Source organism: Python bivittatus, unplaced genomic scaffold (assembly GCF_059951505.1).
Source record: "Python bivittatus isolate LINGU-HERP-01145 unplaced genomic scaffold, Pbiv_v1 ctg000480_np1212, whole genome shotgun sequence".
NCBI classification, from domain to species: Eukaryota; Metazoa; Chordata; class Lepidosauria; order Squamata; family Pythonidae; genus Python; species Python bivittatus.
Window position 1 is genome coordinate 102,914,862 of NW_028277075.1, and position 23,621 is coordinate 102,938,482.

The 23,621-nt window shown below is 40.2% G+C and overlaps 1 protein-coding gene across 7 annotated transcripts in view; it reads right to left on the reverse strand.

Annotated features, from left to right (window-relative positions):
- Nucleotides 1-23,621, reverse strand: part of KCNH7 (potassium voltage-gated channel subfamily H member 7) — a 363,576-nt gene that overhangs the window by 128,240 nt on the left and 211,715 nt on the right. For 6 of the 7 annotated variants that reach the window (XM_088146656.1, XM_088146653.1, XM_088146654.1 and 3 more), the window contains 2 exons: nucleotides 6,751-6,906; nucleotides 79-111 (listed from right to left, as the gene is read on the reverse strand). In XM_088146656.1, coding sequence (XP_088002782.1) covers nucleotides 79-111; nucleotides 6,751-6,906 — 189 coding nt within the window. Of the gene's footprint in view, nucleotides 1-78; nucleotides 112-6,750; nucleotides 6,907-18,287; nucleotides 18,402-23,621 lie in introns of those variants that run through there. The other variant, XM_088146655.1, reaches the window with a different exon arrangement.

Sequence of the window (23,621 nt, forward strand, 5' to 3'; positions counted from 1 at the left end):
CAGAAAGTTGGACTTTGCAACTGAAGTAAAAGAAATGAAAGAAACAAGTGCAAACAACATTTCATTAGACAGAATTACCTGATGAAGCTCCTCTTGAAAGATTGTTACCATCTGAAATACAAATAAAACTGGATTTACAGAAAGCATTTCATTATTTCTTTTAAATAAATAAGTTAATAAGAAGGCAGTTTGAAGCTAGCCTTTAAGGCATGAAACAAGCAGTATACACCCAAGAACATCTGTCTCAATATGGATATAGATCCACAGAATAGTGATGCATTAAGTTGTTTTCAAAACCAAACAGCTGATTGCTTTGCCAGTTCCAGTTGATGTAGAAAGCCTCTGGACAGAACAGAATGATGACAATGAAAGCCAAGCTGATCCCCTTGGCATTGCTAGACCCAGCTGACTGGCCCAGCCTGCACAGATCAGGAAAACTCTCATTAAACACCTTCATTGTTAGGAATTATGTGCAAAGCCATTCATCATCATTATGTTCTAATAGGAGAAGATTTGATTTTACAATAATACAAACAAAGCTTACTAAAAACTCAATTGCTCAAATAGGGATGGCAAAATGACTCAAGATGACTGGGAAAAGGCAAATCAGCAGCACAGTACAGCTGATTGTTGAGGGAATGTATCTTCACTCAATTAATCTATGCATCTGAGTCACTGGAAATAATTATTCTATGAGTGTTAACCAATATATAGCACCAGACTAGGACTGGGAGACTTAGCTTCAAGTCCTCAATCGCATATTAAAATCACTAAGTGTTCAGTGTCACATGATCTCTCAGACTAAATTATATGCAGCACTTATCTAAGAAGGAGGAGGTCTTTCAGACTAATGGCATCTTTTGTACATTGGATAGGATTTGAGACTGAAGGTCACCCAAGGGTCACTTCTAGATTGCATGGTAGAAACAGTAGGTTTGGTGAGAGCTGAGCCATTCTTGTGGCCATTTCTTATGGCATTTGGGGCATATGGCCAGAACCATGATGAGGATGGGGGGGAGGGTGACCTGTTAATCCAGTATAGGGGCTCTAGCAATGGATCATGGCAGGGAGAAGGTTTAAGGACCAGACCAGCTTGAGTGGACAGTATTGTGGCATGTCCTTGGTTCTTGCTATCCAGGGAGATTTTTGTTCTCTCCAGCTGGCTGGTGAATAATTATTCAGCCACTAATAAGGATGCCCATGCAAAGAATTTGGATACAGATCTTATCCTAACAATCATCAGTTGTAACCCACAAAATTGGGGCTAATATTTTCTCACTTGCTAGAAACTCTTTTTTATTTGCTGTAGCCCTCTTTTGTTTCTGCTTCCTGGTCCAGTTTACAATATTCAACACCGCTGGATAAAAGGGGTTGGAGGTGGACAATCAATATATATCAACAGGGCAACACACATCACATTGGACTCATAGGTGGAGATCTGAGAACCTGAGGCAGTCCTAACCAGACAGGCCATTGAAGCAAGAAATACATTCCATTTTAGAATCACAATATGAGGTGGAGGCAAATTAATTATTTATATGTTGTCTTGATGTAAGACCAAGTGCTAGGCTAAATAATAAAACAGACCAAGTAAGCGGAGTATCAATAATGTAATATTTTGCCACATAAGGCTCTCAAAGTTTTCATAACACTCTGTTCCACCCGTTTATTATATCTTTTTGGATAGGTTAAAAAAAAAAGTAAATCCGCTGATCTATTATTGAGTTTGACAGATTATAATGGCTGTTTAATATGATTAATTATGAATACGTTAACTGTATCTTTGCAACATTTCCCACCCATTTTTTCTCTTCCAGAATTCTCTTTCGTTAATGCCTGCTGCATACCCAGCATAATCATGTACTCTATTAATCAAAAGTGAGCCACACTTCAGTTTAGAGGAACTTTCTCCTGAGCAGGATCTGTGCCTAAATAAACAAAGCAGGGATAGGAATGAGCTGCTCATGACTTCAGAAAAATGCATCAGTCAGCAACTGCATTGTATCTTCCTCCAAGGGTCCTCTCAGAGTCAGTGTTTACTACAGAACATATGAGTAAATACTTAGTCAATCATATTCACTTTTTTAATCTGTAAAAATTGTAAATTCTAATATCTAACACAGGTTTGTCAAAATAAGGACTGAATTTAATGAATTTCTAGAAAATAAAAGCCTTTTCTTAATTTGGGCCCACAATATCTCCAAAGCCCATCTAGGTACAGTCAAGTGAATAGCGCTGCACAGTTTGATTTGTTGTTGGCTTGAGTCATGTGGAAATGTCGCAAAAAAAGGTGAAGCGAAAGAAAATGAAGACAAATCTACATTCTCAAAATCATACTATATCATAAAATATACTATGGAATCATGAAGTAGTTTCTAATGAAATTGTCAAAGATTCACAACTCAGTGAAGAATCATGATTTTTCTCTTGGTAAGTTTTTGGTTCAGCATCCATTTTCAGTACATGAACTATCTGATTATAATGGCTTTTTGAGCTAGATCTGTATATGGCCATATAGAGTTGTCAGATGCTTGTCTCTCCCTCCCTCCCCTCTGCTCGGATAATTTTTATGTAATATTTTTGCAAGATCAAAAATGTTTGTGTTTATATATTACACAGGATGCCAGTTAATGTCTGCTTTCCTACAGTTTCACAAATGCTTTCTTCAAATACTGTGTCCAGTTATGTCCCAAAAAGGAAGATGAGATATCATAATCAAAGTGCTCAGGTAAACAACCGATGCACTATATGGCAGCAAGACTGGTACAGGACCATTTGAAGACCATGTCCTCACCAGCTGAAGCTCCGGATGGTTTGATGACTCAGTTAGCTCATTCATTAGTAATCAGCTCATTTAAAAGGTTAGATAAATGGCAACCTAGGATTCAGCATTCTGGATTGTTGAGCCTGGTGTCAGAGTGGTCGCCTGAGGTTGCAAACAACAGAAACGTTAACTAGATAATTAAATACTAGTAAAATAAGTACAGAATCTCCAACAAACGTTCCAGCTAGGAAATCTAGGGGACAAGATGGCTTAAAAGATCCTCTCTAATTTTATTACTCTATCAAATATTATGTGGATGTGTCAGTATATTCCTGCTCAAAGTTCAGAATCTAAAGGCTCATATAACTATTTCTATACTTTAGGATAAAATTCTGGGCCAGAAACGTACAAGCTGAAAGCTTAGGGCCATATACAGTCCCCAGTCTCCCTTTATCATTATCTGACCATGGCTACTGAAAACTGATGGAACAGTTTCCCTCCATTTTGTTGCCATTTTCCCTAAGTTAATGTATTTGTTGAAAGGCAAGATTTTTTTTTTCCTTTTCTGCCTTAAAAGTACTGAAGTGTTCTCCAGGTTCAGGCTCCACCAAAGGGAATTCTGAATTGTGTAACATGTTTTGCTATATTCTAAATTTCTTGGTTCGCTAAGCTAAGACATTTATATAACCCACACTATAGAGACCTGCTCCAGTAAGCAGAAACAATGAAACTGCTATTTTAATTTCCCCTTCCTGTCCTATGGTTTAAATGTTATGAAAAAGAGCCACGGCTTAATCTCTCTGTATGGTTTTAGTTCAAAATCAGCAGCACTGCATTGGAACTCACATTTTGCAGAGGAACACTATGGATTAATTATATTTGATGACTGTGGGACCAAAGTGCACATCGACCCATGCTTGGTGTCTTTGCCCATCTGACTTTTTTGTTTTGTGACTGGCCATAAACCTGCTGTGGCCATTTTAAGAATGAGGAAACCCCCTTCTATGGCAGCCAGAATATCTACAATGTGAACTCAACATTTCAAATAGGTCTCCTGGCCAAAGGGACTGGAGACTCACATACACGATATGCAGATATGTAATTATGTTCAAGACAAAATCTTGAAATATAGCCCTTACGCCACAATGCTTCCCTTTGGCTGTTCGCTCTTGGGAAACAATTACAGATTTTTTCTCCTTTGGCTGATAAGTTCATGGCCACCATGATGGCCATGGGCCTATCCCAGGTCATCCAGAGCCCGACATGGGACAGCGGTCACACACCAGAACTGGTGTTCCTGTTGGAGCAATGGCTATGTGATCTGCAATTGGAGGAGTTGTTGGTGTCCCCCTTATCATGGTCAGATCATGCCCTGATTACCATGGGATTCTCTGGCGCTGTTATCCACTGCAGGGAGGCTGGACCCATTAGATTAGTCCACCCCCAGTGACTGATGGAGCCGGAGGGGTTCCAGAGGGAGCTGGGGGCTGGTCCTGCTGGTCTGCTGCACGGCCCATCTGAAGCCTTGATTGCTGCCTGGAATAAAAGGGCGGCTGAGGCTTTGGATCGGATTACGCTTATGTGACCCCTCCCCTCCCGTGGATCCTGTCACTCCCCATGGTTTATGCAGGAGCTGAGGGAGATGAAACGAGAGAAGAGACATTCTAGAGCATCGCTGGCACTCATCTAAGGACGAACTCAACCGAACACGGGTTAGAGCCGCTATTAAGGCCTACCGAGTGGTGGTAAGGGGGGCAAAGCGACAGCACTCCTCTGCCCTTATTGCATCTGCAGATTGCCGCCCCTCAGCCCTGTTTGGGTGATACAGGTCCTCTTGGGTACAGGGGGCCTGGACAACCTTTTGCAGGGTCATGTGAAAGAATTTGCTCAGCATCTGTCAGATAAAATCATTCGGATTTGTTCGCAGTTGGACGCTGGCTTTGCTGCAGGTCTGTGGGAGATGCCTAGGATGGAGTTTTGCCTGGTTATCTGGGAACGGGGAGATGACAGTTGAAGAACAGGTGGCAGTCGTGGCTAGGAGGGCCTTCGCACAACTTCATATTGTGTGCCAGCTGCACCCATTCCTAGATCAGAGGGACCTACTCACAGTCACTCATGCCCTGGTCACCTCCCGGTTAGATTACTGCAATGCACTCTACATGGGGCTGCCCTTGAAGAGTATCTGGAAACTTCAGCTGGTGCAAAATGCAGTGGCGCAAGCAGTTATGTATGTTTCAAGTAGAACACACGTTACACCTCTGCTTCATGAGCCGCATTGGTTACCGGTTTGTTTCTAGGTCCAATTCAAGGTGCTGGTGTTGACCTTTAAAGTCCTTCATGGCATGGGGCCGGGCTATTTGAGGGACCGCCTCTCCCCGATTTCATCTGCCCATCCTACCAGATCCAGCAGAGAGGGCATGTTACGGGTTCCATCGCTAGGGAAATACGTTTGGCAGGCCCCAGACAGCGGCCTTTTTCTGCTGTGGCACCTGCACTGTGGAATCTTCTCCCCTCTGGGGTGAGGTTGGCCTTGTCATTGTTGAGCTTCCGGAGGTCCCTTAAGACCTGGTTATGCCAGCAGGCCTGGGGATCCCAGGGGATGGGGGAATTAGTGAGGTGGCTCCCTTATTTTTAACTTCCTTTTATTCTGTTTTATTTTGTTTTATATATTTTTAATGTATTTTACTGTTTTTAGCTTTGTTGTATGCCACCCAGAGTTGCCTGTGGTGAGATGGGCAGCTATATAAATTGATTTAGTAAACAAACAAACAAACAAACAAACAATTCTTTTTAATCAGTTAACCATTTGTTTGTTTTTGTCTAATTTATATAGCTGCCCATCTCACAAAACAAACAACTCTGGTGGCCAGCCAGGAGGTGACCAGTCCAACCTTTAGTCACTTCCTGCCTCATTCCTCAAAAACCTCCCACTGGAATCCATGGAAATGCCAGCACACGTTAAATCATCAGTAGGCATCAGGTTGCCTATGCCTGGAATGGAGGTTAGGAAGGAGATTCAGGATGCTAGGGGCTTTTTGTTATTTCTTTCGAAGTAGAACAGCAGCTCCAGGCAGATGGAAAATCATTTTCTTTCTGCTGATCCTCCCAAGTGAAAGATAAAAGTGCAGTTATTTGAATCACATAATGAATCTGATGGACCTCCAGCAAGAGAACCCCACGATCTGCAGGTGTCTAGCCAGGAGGATTATATCTCAGGCCCCAGAGGCTGGGCAGCGAAGAAGGGTTGTAGCAGCTCTAGAACCACACAGAAATGGAGTAGCACAACTAATATGCTTGATTATAAACCAGGATATGCCCAAGCCTTATATCCCAAGGGTAGGTTTATTGTTCTCGCTTATAATCAGTCACAAAATTACAGATCTTAGCTCCATCTTCTCACCCTGCCGTTTTCTTCCATATAGAACGTGGGTACGAAAAAACCAAGCTTTGCAGATGTTGTGGCCATGTCTCTATCCCTCTGAATTGCTGTCAGAAATTAAGATTGGCTCTGATTTGGATTTTGTTTAATTTGGAGGCAAAGGTATCCCACTTTGAACTGGTTAACACCCTTTTTTTTAGTTGCCACATTTAATCTATATTACCATATAGAATTCATTAACCTAACATGAAATGAACATTCCAGAATTTGAAGCTTAAAATTATATATGAACCTGTATGAAGGCATGATTAATATTATTAAGAAACTGGCAGTCATTTATAGTTCAGTACTGACCACTGGATCACAAAAAACAGCAATGGCTGAACAGTTAAGCAACAACATCATTTTAAATTTATGGCACAGGTTTTTCAAGTGGAAATGCTAAATACCGAACCCAGGAAATGTTAACAAACAAAGCACCTGCTATTGCCATAAGCTATGCTCATTCCATTCCACAGATTTTCTTTCCAATGAATGTGCTATGATCATCATTCAGTTCTACTTATGTTACCCCAGGGACACCCATAATAAAGATACATAGACTTACGATTTGTAACTTTGGCTGTTAGTATCTGGCTGAATTTCTCTGGAGACTCCACATTTTCCTCATCAGTTACATATTCAAAGCTAATAATAAACATCATGGCCACTCCTTCTTGATTCTTCACTGGGATGATGTGGGTGTTACAAATGAAGGTAGACCCTAGGAAGAAGAGGGAAAGGCCTCAACCAAAGTTCCAATTATTTCCATGCTAGTGATTCCAAGAGGGTCACCATTCAGTGAAATATAGTCATTCCTGTTTTGATGTGAGTGCCCTCTGACAAATCAAACACAGCGTGCTCCATTCCAGAAAATATCTCATTTGCATTGTTCCTTCTCTCTCCATTGCATTTTGTGCACCACAAAAGCTTTGGACACATGTGTAGCATCCTGCCAGGAAGAAATTCAGTATCAACAACCAAGTGAAATTTATTTTATCTTTAGTCCAGTACAAATGATTGAGGACTCTCTTTGTAGCAATGCCACAAGTGAAGACCTGGTTCTCAAAGCACTGAGGCAGACATGGCTTTCCAAAGGCTTAAGGTGGTCATGTGAAAGGTTTTTCCTGGTCATTTGCACATAGGTATACATGTACAGAATCTGCTGGGATTGCTGCCAAAATCAACAGTGTAGGGAACCTGTTGGACCTCAATTCCCATCAGCCAAAGCCAGGATGGTCAAAAATGTTCAGAGTCCAATACCTTTTATAGGACAACAAGTTCCTCACCTATGTCTTAAGAGGCATGAAAGGACATCTGATTGCAAGCAGACAATAGTTTTTCAGGAATGAATGTCTTTATTATCTTACTTAACAATGCTGGAATAGAAGAGTTGTTTCCAGTGATTGCTGATGCAAATTATTCTTGTACTTTTAAAAAATATATACATTTAAACATCCATTGAATTGCCACAGCATGCACATCTTTTATTTCATATCCATTTGACCCCACTGTCTGCATTTTACTAATCTACTTCCATGTGAGATTATCTCTACCAAGTGAGAGTATATTTACCATCTAGTTAAATGGTCTGTGAAGGCTTATTATACCATTATAAATGTATCACAAATCTCTTGCTTTTCCTGAAAGCTGACTAGGTCTTTGGAAGATGTGACGCATTGTATATATTTGTGTTTGTAAAATTGTTTTCAATTTAATCAAAATTGCAGTATCTGTTTCACCAGTAAACTTAATCCCAGGTATGTCTCTCTCTTTCTCTGAGTATGTACACACACCCATACCCACACCCACACTTATGTAGGCTGCTCTGGGTAGAAGTGGAAACGTGTGGGACTTAGGAACTTACAAGGGCTGGTTCATCCTCCACAAACTTTAGGCAGGTCCTAAGTGAAGTTACCTAGTTTGACCCCAAAGACGACAAAACAGTGGCAGCAGTTGTCCCTCTGACTCAGCAATCTGGTTTAAGTTGTGCTTTTGTTGCTGCTGCTACAAAAACAATTGCATTGTACTTGCCATCACTTTCGCTTCCATCATATGGAAACTATGCAAAAAGCATCACTGAAGATGTGGAAAAATGCCCTTTGTTTTTGAAGTCCAGAGCATATACTGAAGTCAGTGAAAAGGGCTCTTTCCTGTATCTTTTATATTTAGCTTGTTCTTTTTTTAAAAAAAAAGAAGATACATAATTGACCGAAAGTAGTGAAATCTATTTCTTCCCCTCCAGAACCTGCCACTTATTTATTTATTTACAGTAACTTTTAAGTCTCCTCCTCCGCCTAGGACTCCAGGCTGCTGCTCAGAGTAAACCAAAATCCATGTAACAGCCCTAAAACTTACAGATTACTATCATCAAAATAAATCCCATCCTGTAACCCCTAAAGCATTGCAGCAAAATGAGACAGACAGGCCGCTCCATGATGGTATCCCATTTACTGTACTAGGAATGATCTGCACTGTTTACCGACTGCTTTTTGCACTTAATCCAAAGGGTTGGCAGTAAAGAGTAAAGTCCTCCACGAGAACCACCTGTTTCACGGTGATCCACCCTGGATGTTAATTCCTCCAAGGGAGGCGTTTCTAATGATAGCCCCCAGTGCAGTGGCCTGCTTGTTAGTCATGTGGGATAATGTCTTCTGTGTAGTTCCTGAAATGTGCAAGACACTCTCTTTGGATCTGTAGTTGCTTTGCCATTTTTCTGCTTTTAGGAAGGGTGTCAAGACACACCTTTACTTTCAACATGTCTTCTTGACCCATGCTGCTTGAAGGGCTGGCTTTGCCACTACTGGATTATGCTCATAATGTTTCTAAATGCATTTGTGATCCTTTTGTTTTATGTTTCTCTTCCTATATTTAGTCACCTTGACTGCCATTCTTTGATGGGAGTTATAGTTCAATACATCTGCAGGGTGTCAACTTGGGAAGGCTGCTGCATTCTAGCATGTATCACATAATAAAATTTATATTGTTTCTCCTGTTGTATGTCGTTTTATGATTGCACAAGCCACACATAAAAACTGACAGGTCTTGCCTTTCAAATTTTGTAGCTGCAGATTCAATCCATTTAATAAAACAGTTAAGCTGTGACACTTGCCACAGTTTCCATGGGAACAAACAGGATGACTTTAGTAAACAGAAAATAAGCAATTTAAGACTCTTCCATCGGGGTAAAAATAGAAGTGCTGCAGGCTGCAAGCTGAAATTGAGACTGGTTAATCAGAGAACTGGAAGAGAGACTAGACAGAGCCATTGTGCTTTCAGTTAATTAAAAAAAATAAATATTGACTTTAAAGATTTCAAAATGATATTTCCTGATTTATTGGAAACGGCAGCTGCGCCACGTAGTTAAGAATTGTTTGACATGTTTTGCATCAGGTTTATTACATAGTGACATGCAGACTGGTTGGCCACTGATGCCAGTGAAGAGGGGGGGAAGGAGATGAGATGCATACTTAGAGCACAATGTAGAATCAATTGTAATAGGCTTTGGACATGGAGGACTTTGCTCATGCAATCCAAGTTTGGCACTATTTTGGCAGGAAGTAGTGTTGGAAGCCTGGAATGTTGAGTTTCCCTCTTGGTTTTTAAGTGCATGGCTGAATCTGGAGGCAAGGCCACTCAAGCTTGTTCTAACTCTTTTTTGCCCTGGACTTCCTCTTGGACTATGCTATATGACACCTGGAGCTCTGCTTATTACAACTGGTTAGAGTTATAGTTCAGTACATCTGCAGGGTGTTGTCAGCCTTACCAGGTAGACCAGACAGGAAACAAACCAGATGAGCTAATTCTACTTTACTGTAAACTACATTAACAGAATCTTGCAAGTCTGAAAGTACAGTTCTCCCACTGTCTCCTTTACAGCCTGAAAAACTAGGGAGGGTCTCTTCTGAGCCTCTTGCCCCATCCACTATCCAGCTGCAGGCTATGCTGTCTCTTATCTGACCGTTCCCTTGGCAGCGCCTCTGGGCCCAGTCTCCCAAGGTCATTCCCACATATCATTACAGATGTCAACTTGGGAAGGCTTATGCGTGATCAAAAAAGAGGTTTGGCATGAAAATTGTACATATTAATTCATACAACTTGATGTAAATTTAGGTATGATGGTCATCATTCAAACAGGAAGACCAAATGGCTTAAGACATTGGAAACACTGTGATCAATTATCCCATGGGCTTGCCTAGTAGTTGATGGGCAACTTTAAGAATGCTTTTTGATTAGGCACACCATATCTGGGTTGCAAAATCCCAAGTGACTCCCAGATGGCAGCCTTGAGTTAGACATGGCTTGCCTGTTTCCAATGGAGCATTATTTCTTGAGTTGGGCTGGAAGAAGATAGGACAGTTCTTCAAAGGGACAGAACTGTCCTTCAGCACAGCCTGGGGCCCCACCCAGCCTCCAGGGTTCTGCAAATGGGATATTTTAAGGTGACAGAAGGGGAAAATGAATAAATATATGAACTGGGGCATCAGCATGTTAACTACATTGAATTGTTTATGTAGAAATCCTACAGTTAAAGTAATACATTTCTCCTTCTTTTCCTCATAATTTGAAAATTTAAAGGGTTATTATCTCCATTTCTGGAGTTAAATCTTTTAACTGAAGTGTAAATGACTCTAGGTTTATCTTGAATTATGAAATACAATCTTAAATACATTCTTCCAAACCATTTCATCAAACCACAGCTTTGCTAGATACTAAAGAAATTCTCATTTTCAGCTTGCCATTTCCTACATGACAGCCTAATGTCACAGCAATTTTTCTGTATTCCAACAGATGGTTCTAGATGTGACTAGAGAGAAAATGAAAAGCTCTTTATAGCACAAGTAAAAATAAGACCTTGAGGGTACCATAACCAAATTAATTTGTGATTGAACTTGGCTACTGGAATAAGCCAGATCCACTGCTTCTGTGAGTCAGCACAGTCATCTACCTATCAGGCGTGTGCAAAACTTTTAAAATTCAAACCAAACAGCTCATTTTGAGTTTGAAACATCCTGGTTTGGGTACCGTGCTTGGCACTCAAAAGAGGCTTTTACACTCAAAATGGGGTGTTTTGACCTCATGCTGTTTTGAATTTGAAGTAGTTTGAATGCAAAATGTTTTGCATGTTTGGACTATCTATGGAGAAATTATGTTTGATGTCAGACTGAGAGCCAAGTTCAGAATGTTTCAGAAGGGATTCCAAAACACACTGAAAATAAATCCATTGATCACCAGGAGTCAAGCTCAGTTTAAGGGGTCATAAGAAATTATCCTTTTCTTAGCCCCAATACTGAAGTGGTTGGCCATGGAATTCCTGATGATCTCCCATCCAAATACTAATCAGGTTTGAATCTGCTTAGCTTTGGGGGGATCAAGAACAGCTGATTAGATATAACCACCTACTATGCCATGATGGAAAAGTAAATCCTATTCAATTTAATGGAGTTTATTTCCAAGCAGAAATGTGTATTAATGCACTGACTGCAAAAATGGAATACATTCAGAGTTAAAAGACCATGATTGAAAGCTTGGTTGAATGAATTTTCTTTTCTTGTGAGATAAAAGAGAGATTCACATTTAATTACTTATAACTATACTATGTAAGTAACAGAACCAAGACAAAACAAACCTGTGTACATGCAATATAATAGAAAAACAGAATCAGTCTCTGCTAAATAAGCTTATAGTTTTGTTCATAGTTTGTTTCATTACTGCTGCAGAAAGAAGGGTATCAGCCTGATATCATAGAAGTGCATTAAAGTTGAATTTAGCACTCAGGTGCATTGAACATTTAAAACATAAGGTGAATACACAAAATCTAATAAACCAAACTTTTAAAAGAATGTGAGATTTTATACTGTCAGAGGTGAAGATATACCCTCCCCCATCCCCATATCAGCAGATTTTCTAAAGAATGAAAAGAGAATGCCTATGGCCATATAGCTATGACCAACTTGAATTCAGGTATGGAAGCATCCTTAGAAGTTTGAAGAATAAATATCCAAATGCAAACAAGACTGGAGCCCACTGTGATTTCCTCTTAAGCATCTCATCCTCTCTGTCATTTCCTACTGACAAGCCCATCATAAAGAGGCAGATGATGATGATGATAATGATGCTGATGGATAGTCAAATGAATAAACCCTGCAAATAATTTCTAATACTCTGGCTTATTGAGATCATTCTGCACTTTTTACATTCTCCCCTATATTGAAGTTAGTTCTGACTGATATAATCAGATTTCATTAACACACTCCCATTTAAGGTTGTTGATTAGTATTGATTGAAATGGCTTCCAAGGCTGAATCTTCCACAAACTTCACTAACAACTTGCTCTGTATCATTCAGTAAAGTACTGTGCTTTCTTTCTTTTCCTATTCAGCTTTCCTCATTAATGTAGCTCTCTTGTTCAATTTCTCAGATGGCATCTATCAAATCCATTGCTGAAATACCAAGTTATTTGGGTTATTTTCCCATAAACAGGTATCAGGCTGGTCTCTTAATGGAATTAAACTCAACTGAATCAAATATCTGGTACTACCATCTTGTACCATTAAAGATTGGCAGCTGAAGAAAGGCATTATTCAAGTTCTGTAGGGGTGTAGGTAATGGTGTCTGCCTGCTAACATAACTTCTGTCAGTCAAAGAAATTAATCTTCCCACCTGCACCCTCTTGTGCATCCCTGGACAATTTGGAGCAGATTAAATATATGGGGATGAAATTAGGAAGAGAATGAGAGGAAGTCACAGTGTCTAAGCAATAGTTCAGGTACACTGAATGTAGTTTGAAATTTGAGAATCCATCCAAGAAAATAGTGATCCTGAAAATAATAACTGTACTCTAAACGTGTTCAAATTAAGTCTTCCCATCACTGGCCACCCTTCTTTGCAATGCTAAAGAAAGTTTTGTTTGCATGAAACTGCACCTAAACAGTTGGTTCAAACTGCAGCTGGTTCAAAATGTGGCCGCACAGGCAATTTTGGTACCCCAAGGATGGCACATGTAGCACCTTTGCTGCAGGAGCTGCATTGGGTGCCATTCTGCTTCCGGGTCCAATTCAAGGTGTTGGTTATCACCTTTAAAGCCCTACATGGCATGGGTCCAGGTTACCTGAGGGATCGTCTCACCCCCATCGCAGCGACCTGTCCCACCCAGTCAGGCAGAGAGAGCATTGGTGAGAGAATGTCGACTGATGGGGCCCAGGAGGAGAGCCTTCTCTTCCATTGCCTCTGCCCTATGGAATATTCTCCCCCCAGAGGTGAGGCAGGCCCCCACCCTCCTGGCTTTCCAGAAAGAACTGAAGACCTGACTCTGCTGACTTGCATGGGGCGATAAGAGAGATAACCAATCCTGGGGGTGGCAGCGCCATGAGGACACTTCCCGAAGCTAATAATTTTTAGTTCACCATCAATATCTTGGAAGATATGTATTATTTGTAGGAATATTAGTATGCTGTATTTTAATTAATATTTATTCTTTTACCGTAAATTGCCCAAAGTCGCTTCCAGTGAGATAGGCAGTGATAAATATGAAATATAAATAAATAAATACATGACTAAAGATTTGAAGAAGGGTTTTCTAGAATTTGCAAGAAAAAAAAACCCCCACAGTACTTTATCCATTGTGGAAAGCTGAGGAACCATAAATGAAATAATCATACAAACGGATGAACACGATAAAATTGAACTTGTGTTGGAATAGTTTGGCCACTTACTCATAGCTTAAAGAGAGGAAATATTTAGGAAAAAGAAAAGACAACAAAGGACAGTGACTTGTATATGAAAATATCCACCCATCTATCAGTAGCCTATAATTAAATAGAAATAAATACTTGCTTTACTGCAGTGACAATGTGATCAATGCTTGGTGTTCAAAAGAAAAAAAGCCCCTGCTTTTTCTTCTGATGTTTCTTTCAGACTGGAGATAGGCTGTACAGCCTTTCAAGTAGAGCAGGGAAGTTCATCCCGTGGCCCTAAGGCTGCAGGCAGCCTCTGCTTTTCCAAATGAAGATAAGTGGCCTAATTTCCTGGCAAACTGAGGTGAGACATGCATAAAATGTGTCTGCCCTAAAATGGGTTAAACACATTGAAGGAGGAGGAGAAGGAGGAGAATTCCTTCTTTGGAAGAATGGTTAAATTGTGGGGAGTCTGCTTTGATGTAAATCTGATGTAGAATTTAATATTAATTGGAAACTATTTTAAATTATATTATACATTGGTACCTCGGGATACGAACGCCTCTACTAACGAACTTTTCGGGTTACGACCAGCTCCGGCCACAAAAATTTACCTCGATGTGCGAACTCTGCCTCGGGGTACGGTCATTTTTCCGCCCTGACACGTGGTCCGCGGCCATTTTTCCGCCCCTGACACGTGGTCCGCGGCCGTTTTCCCGCCGCCCCGCGCCCGGCCATTCTCCCACCGCGCTGTGCCGTGCCCGGTCGTTCTCCCGCCGCGCCGCGCCCGGCCTTTTTCCCGCTGTGCCGCGCCGCGCCGCGCCTGGCCATTCTCCCGCCCCTGATGCGTGGTCCGCGGACGCCAGAACGGATTAACGGTAATTACATTGAACCTTATGGGAAAATTTGCTTCGGGGTGCGACCAAATTCGGAGGGCGGAACGGATTAACCGGATTTACATTGAACCCTATGGGGAAATTTGCATCGGGTTACGACCAACTCGGGATATGCCCAGAGTCACGGAACGCATTAAGTTCGTATCCCGAGGTACCACTGTATATGGATTTGTGCCACATCAAAAATTTGGGTTTGTTTATCTATAGAATTATATTTCAATTTAATCTATAGCTCCTAGTACTGACTTATGTATTGTTTACAGTTTTGTCAGTAATCTCTACTGTGCTAACCAGGTACTTTCAGCTTAAAATTCAACAAGAATCTCTGGGTTTTGTTTAGAGATAGGATATGAAATATTGTATAATAGCCTAAGTCCTTCATAATATACGGGATATGCAAGCTTTTATGATACTTTAGATCCGTTGTTTATCCACTCATACTTTATTATTTATATTTTACTTCTTTCTTATATTCTTTTTACCTTGCCAACATCACACACACTAACAAGGGGGCTAGTATGAATTCATCCATAGAATATTCATGAAAAATGAAACAGAATCAACAACCTAACCATTTCCATCAGAATAACCCATGAAACTACATGCAAATATATCATAAAACAAAGTCCAGTTTTTTTGTTTCACTGTGGAGTAGCGAGGCAAATTTGAACATATTTCAATTCACGTGCAATAGCTAATGGGCAATAACTTCCATTCAGGAACAGCAGCCTGAAAGAAACTAATTGGTACAAGGATTGATAAGATCATTCTCAGTAGTTATTTGCCTTTCTGATTTTCAACATACAGTTTATCCCTCTAGATCAATTATCTCTCCGTCAATTAAATGAAAGTACTGGAGTTAAATAATGTAATTAAAAGGACTTGAAACCAGTACTCCAAACTTAACACATTTATGGATCACCTCACTCATCCCTAAAATAGTGGACTATTTAGTTTGCATATGTGAAACAAATGTTCAGAATTCTTCTCTTGGGTCAGTCATAATGTAAATATTACACTGAAGGATGCAAATTAATCCCTTCCAAAGCTTTGAAAACTTGATGTTAGTATATGCTACATAAGTCAGGTCACCCATTAATGTTTGCTTTTTAATTCAGATTCTTTGCTATTTTTAATGTTGTAAGCTACCCAGAGTTTCAATGTCCAAGTTGATCAGTGGTATAAATTATTTAAATAAATAAAACATGTACCTTCACTGATCAGGCAGAATCCTAATTTCTGGTTCTTTATATATTTAAACCTTACCTTATTCAATATATACAGTACGCGATAGGCTTAGATTGTGTATATATTTTTTTCTTTTTGTTTGGTCATAGTATGGTGATGTAATGGGCTATGAGAATCACCTTGGCGATCAGGAGAAGGAGCCACAGCCAAGGTAACAGTCAGATAGAAAACTGAGTCCAAAGCAGAAATGGAATTTGAGAAAGCATCTCAGATTGACCCTTCCTAGTTCTCTTTAGGATAAAAGTGGGGAGGCGGGAAGGCCCATTCAGAGTTGCAAGATCCTGTTTCTGTAACCCTATAATAAAAGTAGTTTTAGTAATCGTAACTTTAGTGTTCAAGTCTGCTCTATCTTGAAGGGCTGACAGGTACAGGTGACCATTACTTCACAAGCTATACCTGCTCCCAATTGACTTCCAGGTACAATTCAAGGTGCTGGTTATCACCTACAAATCTCTATATGGCACAAGACTGGTTATCTGTCCCATGCACGCTAATACTAATGCATTTGCTGCCTGTTAGCCTTTAGGAAGGTTCTATTTTTTATTTATTTATATTTGTTGAGGATTTTACATAAAGTAAAAATGAAATCTAAAGAAAAAGATAGAAAAGAAAGAAGAAAGGAAGAAGTGCTTTCTTGAAAAAAAGCAAGAAAGAAAACTGAAGTTATGAAATACGACTTCCAATCTTCTCTTTATTAACAAACCTATCATCTCCCCTCCCTCTTAACTCCTCCCTCTTAACTCTTTCAGAAATCCCTTCAACCCCTTCTTTAATTCTCATCTGTTTCAATCATTAAATCCATAAATCATCATTTCATTTTTTTTCTTCTTTTAACAAAAAGTTGGTAAAAGGTTTCCAGTCTTTTAAAACAGCACTAGTTGTTTTTTCCCTGATCAAACAGGTCAGTTTTACCATTTCTGCTAGTTCTGACACTTTTATAATCCATTCCTCCATTGTGGGAATTTCAATACCCTTCCATCTTTGTGCATATAATAATCTTGCTGTTGTTACCATATAGAAAATTAATGTTTCACGAATCTTTTCTAATTCAGTATCCTAAGTCCCAATAAAGGCTGTAAATACGTGGTTCCCCCCATGCCATATGTTGGGACAAAATGACAGAGAAGCCCATCTTTGGGAGGCGGATTGTGTGTTTGATGGCCCCTGACTATATGTTGTGTTATGTCAATTTTAATTTTGTTCCTGTTGATGTTGTTCGTTTTAATTGTAATTTTGTTTTTCTTTAAAAAAATCACTGTATGGTGCCCAAAGTCATAATCATGCAAATTCAGCACTTATATGAATCTTCTAAATCTATCAGTCCTCCAATTGCTTATTTGACCATTCTCTATACTGATCTGGGAAATTAATTGGATGATGATGTGGTAAGCATAAGAAGTTTTGTGTGAGAAAATACCAACAGTCTGGCCTCAGTAAAGGAGGAGTTTTTAGGCACCAGAATTCTGAGTAAGTGTTGGCCAAGATTAAATAGCATGTTTTAGCATATGGTGGTAAGAATACAACACTTCCTGCACTACTGCCCAATGACTGAAAAAAAAAAAGATATATATAAAATATTTTATATATATCTTATATATTTTATATATATATGTATGTATGTATGTATGTATGTATGTATGTATGTATGTATGTATAAAATTTTGATTTGAACCTCAACACTGTCTTGAACATTTCAATCTGGCTCCAGTATTGACTTGTGGATGGAAGTGACTTTGGTGGCCCTGGTTCGTGATCTGCATGGGAACCTACCCAGGGGCATTTGTCTTCATTGCTTCTGTTGAAACTTGGTGTTTTTAAATTCCATTGCCTCTAGCAGCTATCTGGATTATCTGGAAGGTGCCTTTTTTCCCCCCTGCTAATTCCAGCCCTTTCTTTTTCCAGAATGTGGTTCTAGAGAACTCAAACTTGATCTGTCCTTGGCCTATGTGATCCAGTATGTTTAGTCTTGTCTATTATACTTTAAAATATATACAAGAAATATCTGAGGCAGATCACACCAATATTAGGTGGCAGCTATGACTAGGAATGCTTTTTTGCACAGTTTAGACCAGGGGTCAGGAACCTTTTTGTCTGAGAGAGCCATGAACGCCACATATTTTAAAATGTAATTCCGTGAGAGCCATACAATATGTTTAAAACTAAATACAAGTAAATGTGTGCATTTTATGTAAGACCAACACTTTTAAAGTACAATAAGTCTCTGAATTCTTTTTAATAACGTTGTTATGCTGTTGCTAACCAATGATGAATAAAGTACTTCTTACCATTAATGCGATTTCTGGTGCTGCATGGTTTTGCTGATGGCTTTGTAGTCTGGTTGATACGTGGTGAGGTTAAGCTTCATGCAGGCGTTGAGACTTCCATCCGTTAAACGTGATCGCAGGTTGGTCTTAATGTTCTTTAGATGTGAGAAAGACTGCTCACATGCATACGTAGAGCCAAACACTGTCAGTACAGCAATACTCACACGATGCAGTGTGCGGTATGTGACGGGAAGCCCGTTCCAAGTTTTGACAATCAGCTGGTCCGCGGGTTGAAGTTTTTTCATTTCTCCCCACTTGTGTTTGCTCGCCAACTCTGCTTGCTGTTGTGCAAGTCTTTCCAAATCTTCATTCAGTGACTTGAACTTATTCACCCACATGTCTGAGGCCTTCAGGTCAGCAGCTTGTAGCTCAAAATCTCTGACGGAGACACCGGGGATGTAACTCAGGTCGGCACTGTCCACTGCACACTCGTGTGGATGGGTGATGAACTTAAAAAGACGAGTGCGCTCACGAAATTCTCCAAAGCACGCTTTGAATGACTGCAGGAGATTAGATGTGAAGCCCCCTAGCTGCTGAAGATCAAGATGTTGAGCAGGGTCACTTGCTGTGCATGCATCTTTAAACTCTCCCAGTTTTTCAAAGTGTAGTAAACAACCTGTTTCAATGTTGGTGATGAAGACTTCTAGCTTGTTTTCAAATGCAAACACTGCTTGTTGAAGGGATAAGACTGTATTTCCAACGCCTTGCATTTTCACATTGAGCTGGTTCAGATGTTCAGTCATGTCCACGAGATAGTAGAACTTCAGGAGCCACTCAGTGTTAGCTAACTCAGGATGCTCGATGTTTTTCATTTCAAGAAAAGTCCGGATTTCGCTCAGACAAGCCGCGAAATGGCTGAGCACCTTCCCTCTGGACAACCAATGCACACTGCTGTGCAGAAGCAGACCAGGATAATTATTTCCAACTTCATCCAGCAGTTCATTGGCAACATCAAGCATGAATGTTTTGCCTCCCCATCTGTGAATGGCTTTCCGTTTCTCACAATTGCTAAAGCGCCAGCAAAGCTAGCAGAATTCCAGTCACCTTGTTGGGTCCAAACACGGAGTTGCTGCTGACTAGCTTGCACTCTGCACAGTAGCTCTTGACATGCTTTCTTCCTGCTGTCCCCTGCAGAATATTTCGATGCAAATGTAGTATGACGTGTGTCGAAGTGCCGCTTTATATTTGACCGTTTCATCGATGCAATTTTATCATTGCATATTAGACACACTGCAGAACCTGCTCTCTCCACAAAGGCAAATTCCTCTGTCCATTCCTGCTGAAAAGTACGATACTCCTCATCTTTTTTTCTTTTAGGCATCTTCTTCAATAAAAGGGTTTCTGCAATTAGCTAGCTGACTGAGATGAGGAGGATACCACCCCAGGTAGTGGTCTGTGGGGCAGGGCAGAGGTAATGAAAGCAGGGTAGCCAATTGCGGGTGTAGCTGGTGGGATGGACCCTTACAGGCCGTCAAGGAGGTTAGGCCCAAGCCGGGGGGTCGATTTTCGGCCACTGGTGGAAAGTGGCACCGTGCCTGAAATATGTCTCGCACCTCGTTGGGGCCACAAACAGGGGGCCAGCCCAAGATGAGGACTCACCCAACAGAGCAGGGGCAGCGGAAGCAGGATGCAAAGCGGTGCACCCGGATCGCATTCGCGTGGGCCGCCGACGGGAGCTAGGCCAAAGCCGGGGCCTCGATTTGCGGCTGCCTGTGGAGGACGATGCGGCTCCAGGCCCGTTCGGCCGCGGATGCTGCAGGGCAAGGTAGGGTGAGTCCCAAGGATGCCGGATGCGGATGCGATGCGGAGGAGGGCGTGGCCTGCGCTCAGCGGATAGAAGACGTGTTCTAAGCCTTACCCCGTTATTTTTTTTATTAAAGATTTGGCAGTGAGCCAGATGCAGCCATCAAAAGAGCCACATCTGGCTCGCGAGCCATAGGTTCCCAACCTCTGGTTTAGACTATTATAATTTCCTTAGCATTTTCAGATTAGCTAGGTCTGTGGCTGAAATCTTTTTTTAATCAATAAATGAATGTTGCTACTTAAATAATTATCCAACTCTGGGATTTTTTTGGGGGGGGCATATTTTGATTTGATTATATTTTTCTTTATCAACTTGGCTTTGTACAGGTGAATTCTTTGATAGGAGAGAATCCAATGCAGAGTTTCCTTGAGTGAGAGGCATGCCGCTATTTCTCACCTTACAGGACCTGCGCACCCTCAAAATCTGCTGCAAAGGTTCCCCAGCTTGCCAAAGCAGATTTTGAAAGAAGCCAGAAGGCTGCAAGGGAGGAAAAAAAAGGGGAGAATTTCAGTACAGAAGCTCACTCACATGAGGTTGGATTCCATTACTTGTTTTGAGCATTTGTATTATTTCTATAGAGAAAGAACTGCCTCGTAAATACTTAAGCTTTGAAGAACGGGATATAGATATATCATTCAGAAAATAATCTAAACCTTTAATAATATATAACAGTGAAAATTGGAAAGGTACAAGGTTGCCTCTATTTTTATCTGTGAAATATTAGAGGGTAAATATTTTATATCTGGGTAAGAGTCTGAAATAATGTTTTCAACAATGCTGCAGAGATGGAATAAGTGCCCTGCTGCAATAAATATTATTTTTCAAGCTAACAAGAAAATGAAAAATTAAGATTTAGGAATCTTTTAAATACAGCCATCCCTTCATTATCAATTGGACTATACCCCATTCTTTATCCCCACTGATGTATCAGCAAACCAGCTTCTGAGACTGAGCTTGTGAACCACAATTTACCAATAACAGAAGAGTATATTTAGATGTAACTGTTATTTATTTCCATCAAATTAACATGTCTTACCTGGCATAATGTCAAAGGTGATATCAAAAGTTTCCCTATTAAATTGACTTAGATGGATCTCCAGGACTATTTCTTCCTTTAAAGATTCATTGTCAAGGAAGAACTAGAAATAGTTTGCATGTCAAAATGTGTTCTGTCTCTCTTTATATCCTGGTGCAGCACTTGAGGGTAGAAATATTAGTTGAGTATGCAGAAGAAGAATAAAGAAGAGCAGTGAATGCATGTGATTAGGTATGTATTAGGAACTTAGCTTACAATGATTAAATGGGAGCTCTTCCCCTTGACATTTCCTCCACATCCCATCTCTGCATCAAACAGACATTTAGCCTGTCATTGTAGCTGCTGCTGCTGTTACTCATCCACTTGATTTACTCAGTGGCTGGAAGGCTTCCAGGGCATTTCCTTGCCACATTTGAAGACAGAAGAGCAACTCCACAGAATAACATCAACAATAAAAATTAACTCTCCTGCAGAGTGAGCGCGAATATATACGATGTAGCCATTAGCCTGAAAATAGCCTTAATATATATTTTCTGCTTGATATTTTCTATTTACATTTCCAGACAGCCTGAAAAGCTCTAACTACAATTCAATGCCCCATCCCTACATTTCTTAGAATATCTACACAGACACCATGACTGCTTTTTGTCAGATTTTAATAATAATGATTAGCACCCTTAGAGCATTTATCATTCATATACATATGTTCTCATGAATCCTTACAACTGTAAAGGTTCCACTGTAGATCAATCTTAGTACCCCCATATTTCTATGTTATATTTGGGCTGGGATCTGATGAAACTGGAAGCGTTACCAGTTACTTGTGTAACTCACATTACTGAGATTAAAAAACCAAATTCTAAAAAAGAACTAGTCTTAAAAATAAATGTTGCAGATTTGGAGTTGAGGCTGAGAAACAGGCCAGTGAGCATTGCTAGCCTGTTTGAACTCATCCAGTCATGCCGCCTATCTCCTTCCTGTTGAAATGGCCAGCTTTCCAACAGCCACCACTGGTTTGTTTCATATTTAGATTCCTGTCTATTCCAACTTTGTGAACCATAGAAATAAACTTAATTTAGTCCCAGATGCAAGAAAGGATACAATAAAGAAACTAGCGATGGTCATTAAAAAGCATGCAAGATACTGGGCAGAAATTAACTAGTAATAAAGTATAAATTCTGTTTGATGTGTTATCCAAATGTGGTTGTAATGACTTGCATATTATGAGTAATATGAATAGCTTATACTACAATTACTATTTGTCAATGTTAATTACACCATAGGTACTCAATAGAAACTTATGCTTTACCTATGGTGGGTCATGTTATGTTTTCTGATAAGAACAGAACAAGGATTAAATGGGTGGAAATAGCTGCAGACATCACAGTTGAAAAGTATGGATGCCTTTGAAGATCAACTTGACAATTAGCACTTATTTTGGACGGGATGGTTGCCTGCCGATTTTAGTCATTTTTGCAATGGCTAAACAGAACTTCTCTCCCTTTTTTTCCCTTCCCTGGTATCATCTTCATCTAGTTTTGTTCTTTCCTTTTGTCTCCTGTAACCAGTGTGTTAAAGTGGTTTGTATGTATTTGTATTTTTAAGACTAGTTCTTTTTTAGAATTTGGTTTTTTAATCTCAGTAATGTGAGTTACACAAGTAACTGGTAACGCTTCCAGTTTCATCAGATCCCAGCCCAAATATAACATAGAAATATGGGGGTACTAAGATTGATCTACAGTGGAACCTTTACAGTTGTAAGGATTCATGAGATCATATGCATATGTATGACAAATGCTCTAAGGGTGCTAATCATTATTATTAAAATCTGACAAACCACTTTAACACACTGGTTACAGGATAGAATGATTGGTACACGGAGAAGGGAGATGGATTCATTAATTATATACATGGAGCATCTTATTTTACCGGCAACTGATTTTAATAACTAGTTATTAATTCAATGCTGTTATTTTAAATCCTGTCCTTCCTTTATCTGGAGTCCTGACTTCTGACAGACATATAGATACATTCATGTGTGTGTATATGTCTTCTAGATAGTCTTGACTCCTGATGACTGCCTGGACTTGTCCCTGCAGTTTTCTTGGCAAGATTTTGGAAGTGGTTTGCAATTGCCTGCTCCTTCCTAGGGCTGAGAGAGGGTGACTGGCCCAAGGTCACTCAGCTGGCATCGTGCCCAAGGTGGGACTAGAACTCATGGTCTCCCGGTTTCTAGCACAACTGCACCAAACTGACTTTCTGGACCATAGGCAGAGGCAAAGATTTGACCAATTCCCTTGCAAGCCCCAAGAGCCAGCAAAATCAGTTCACCTCCTGATTCCAACTCCACCAAAACAAGATAGACATCTTTGAATCAGGATTTCAACAGTCAGGAAGCTCTGAAAGGAAGAACAAGTCTACTGAAATGAACTAATGTTTATCATGCCATCTTTAA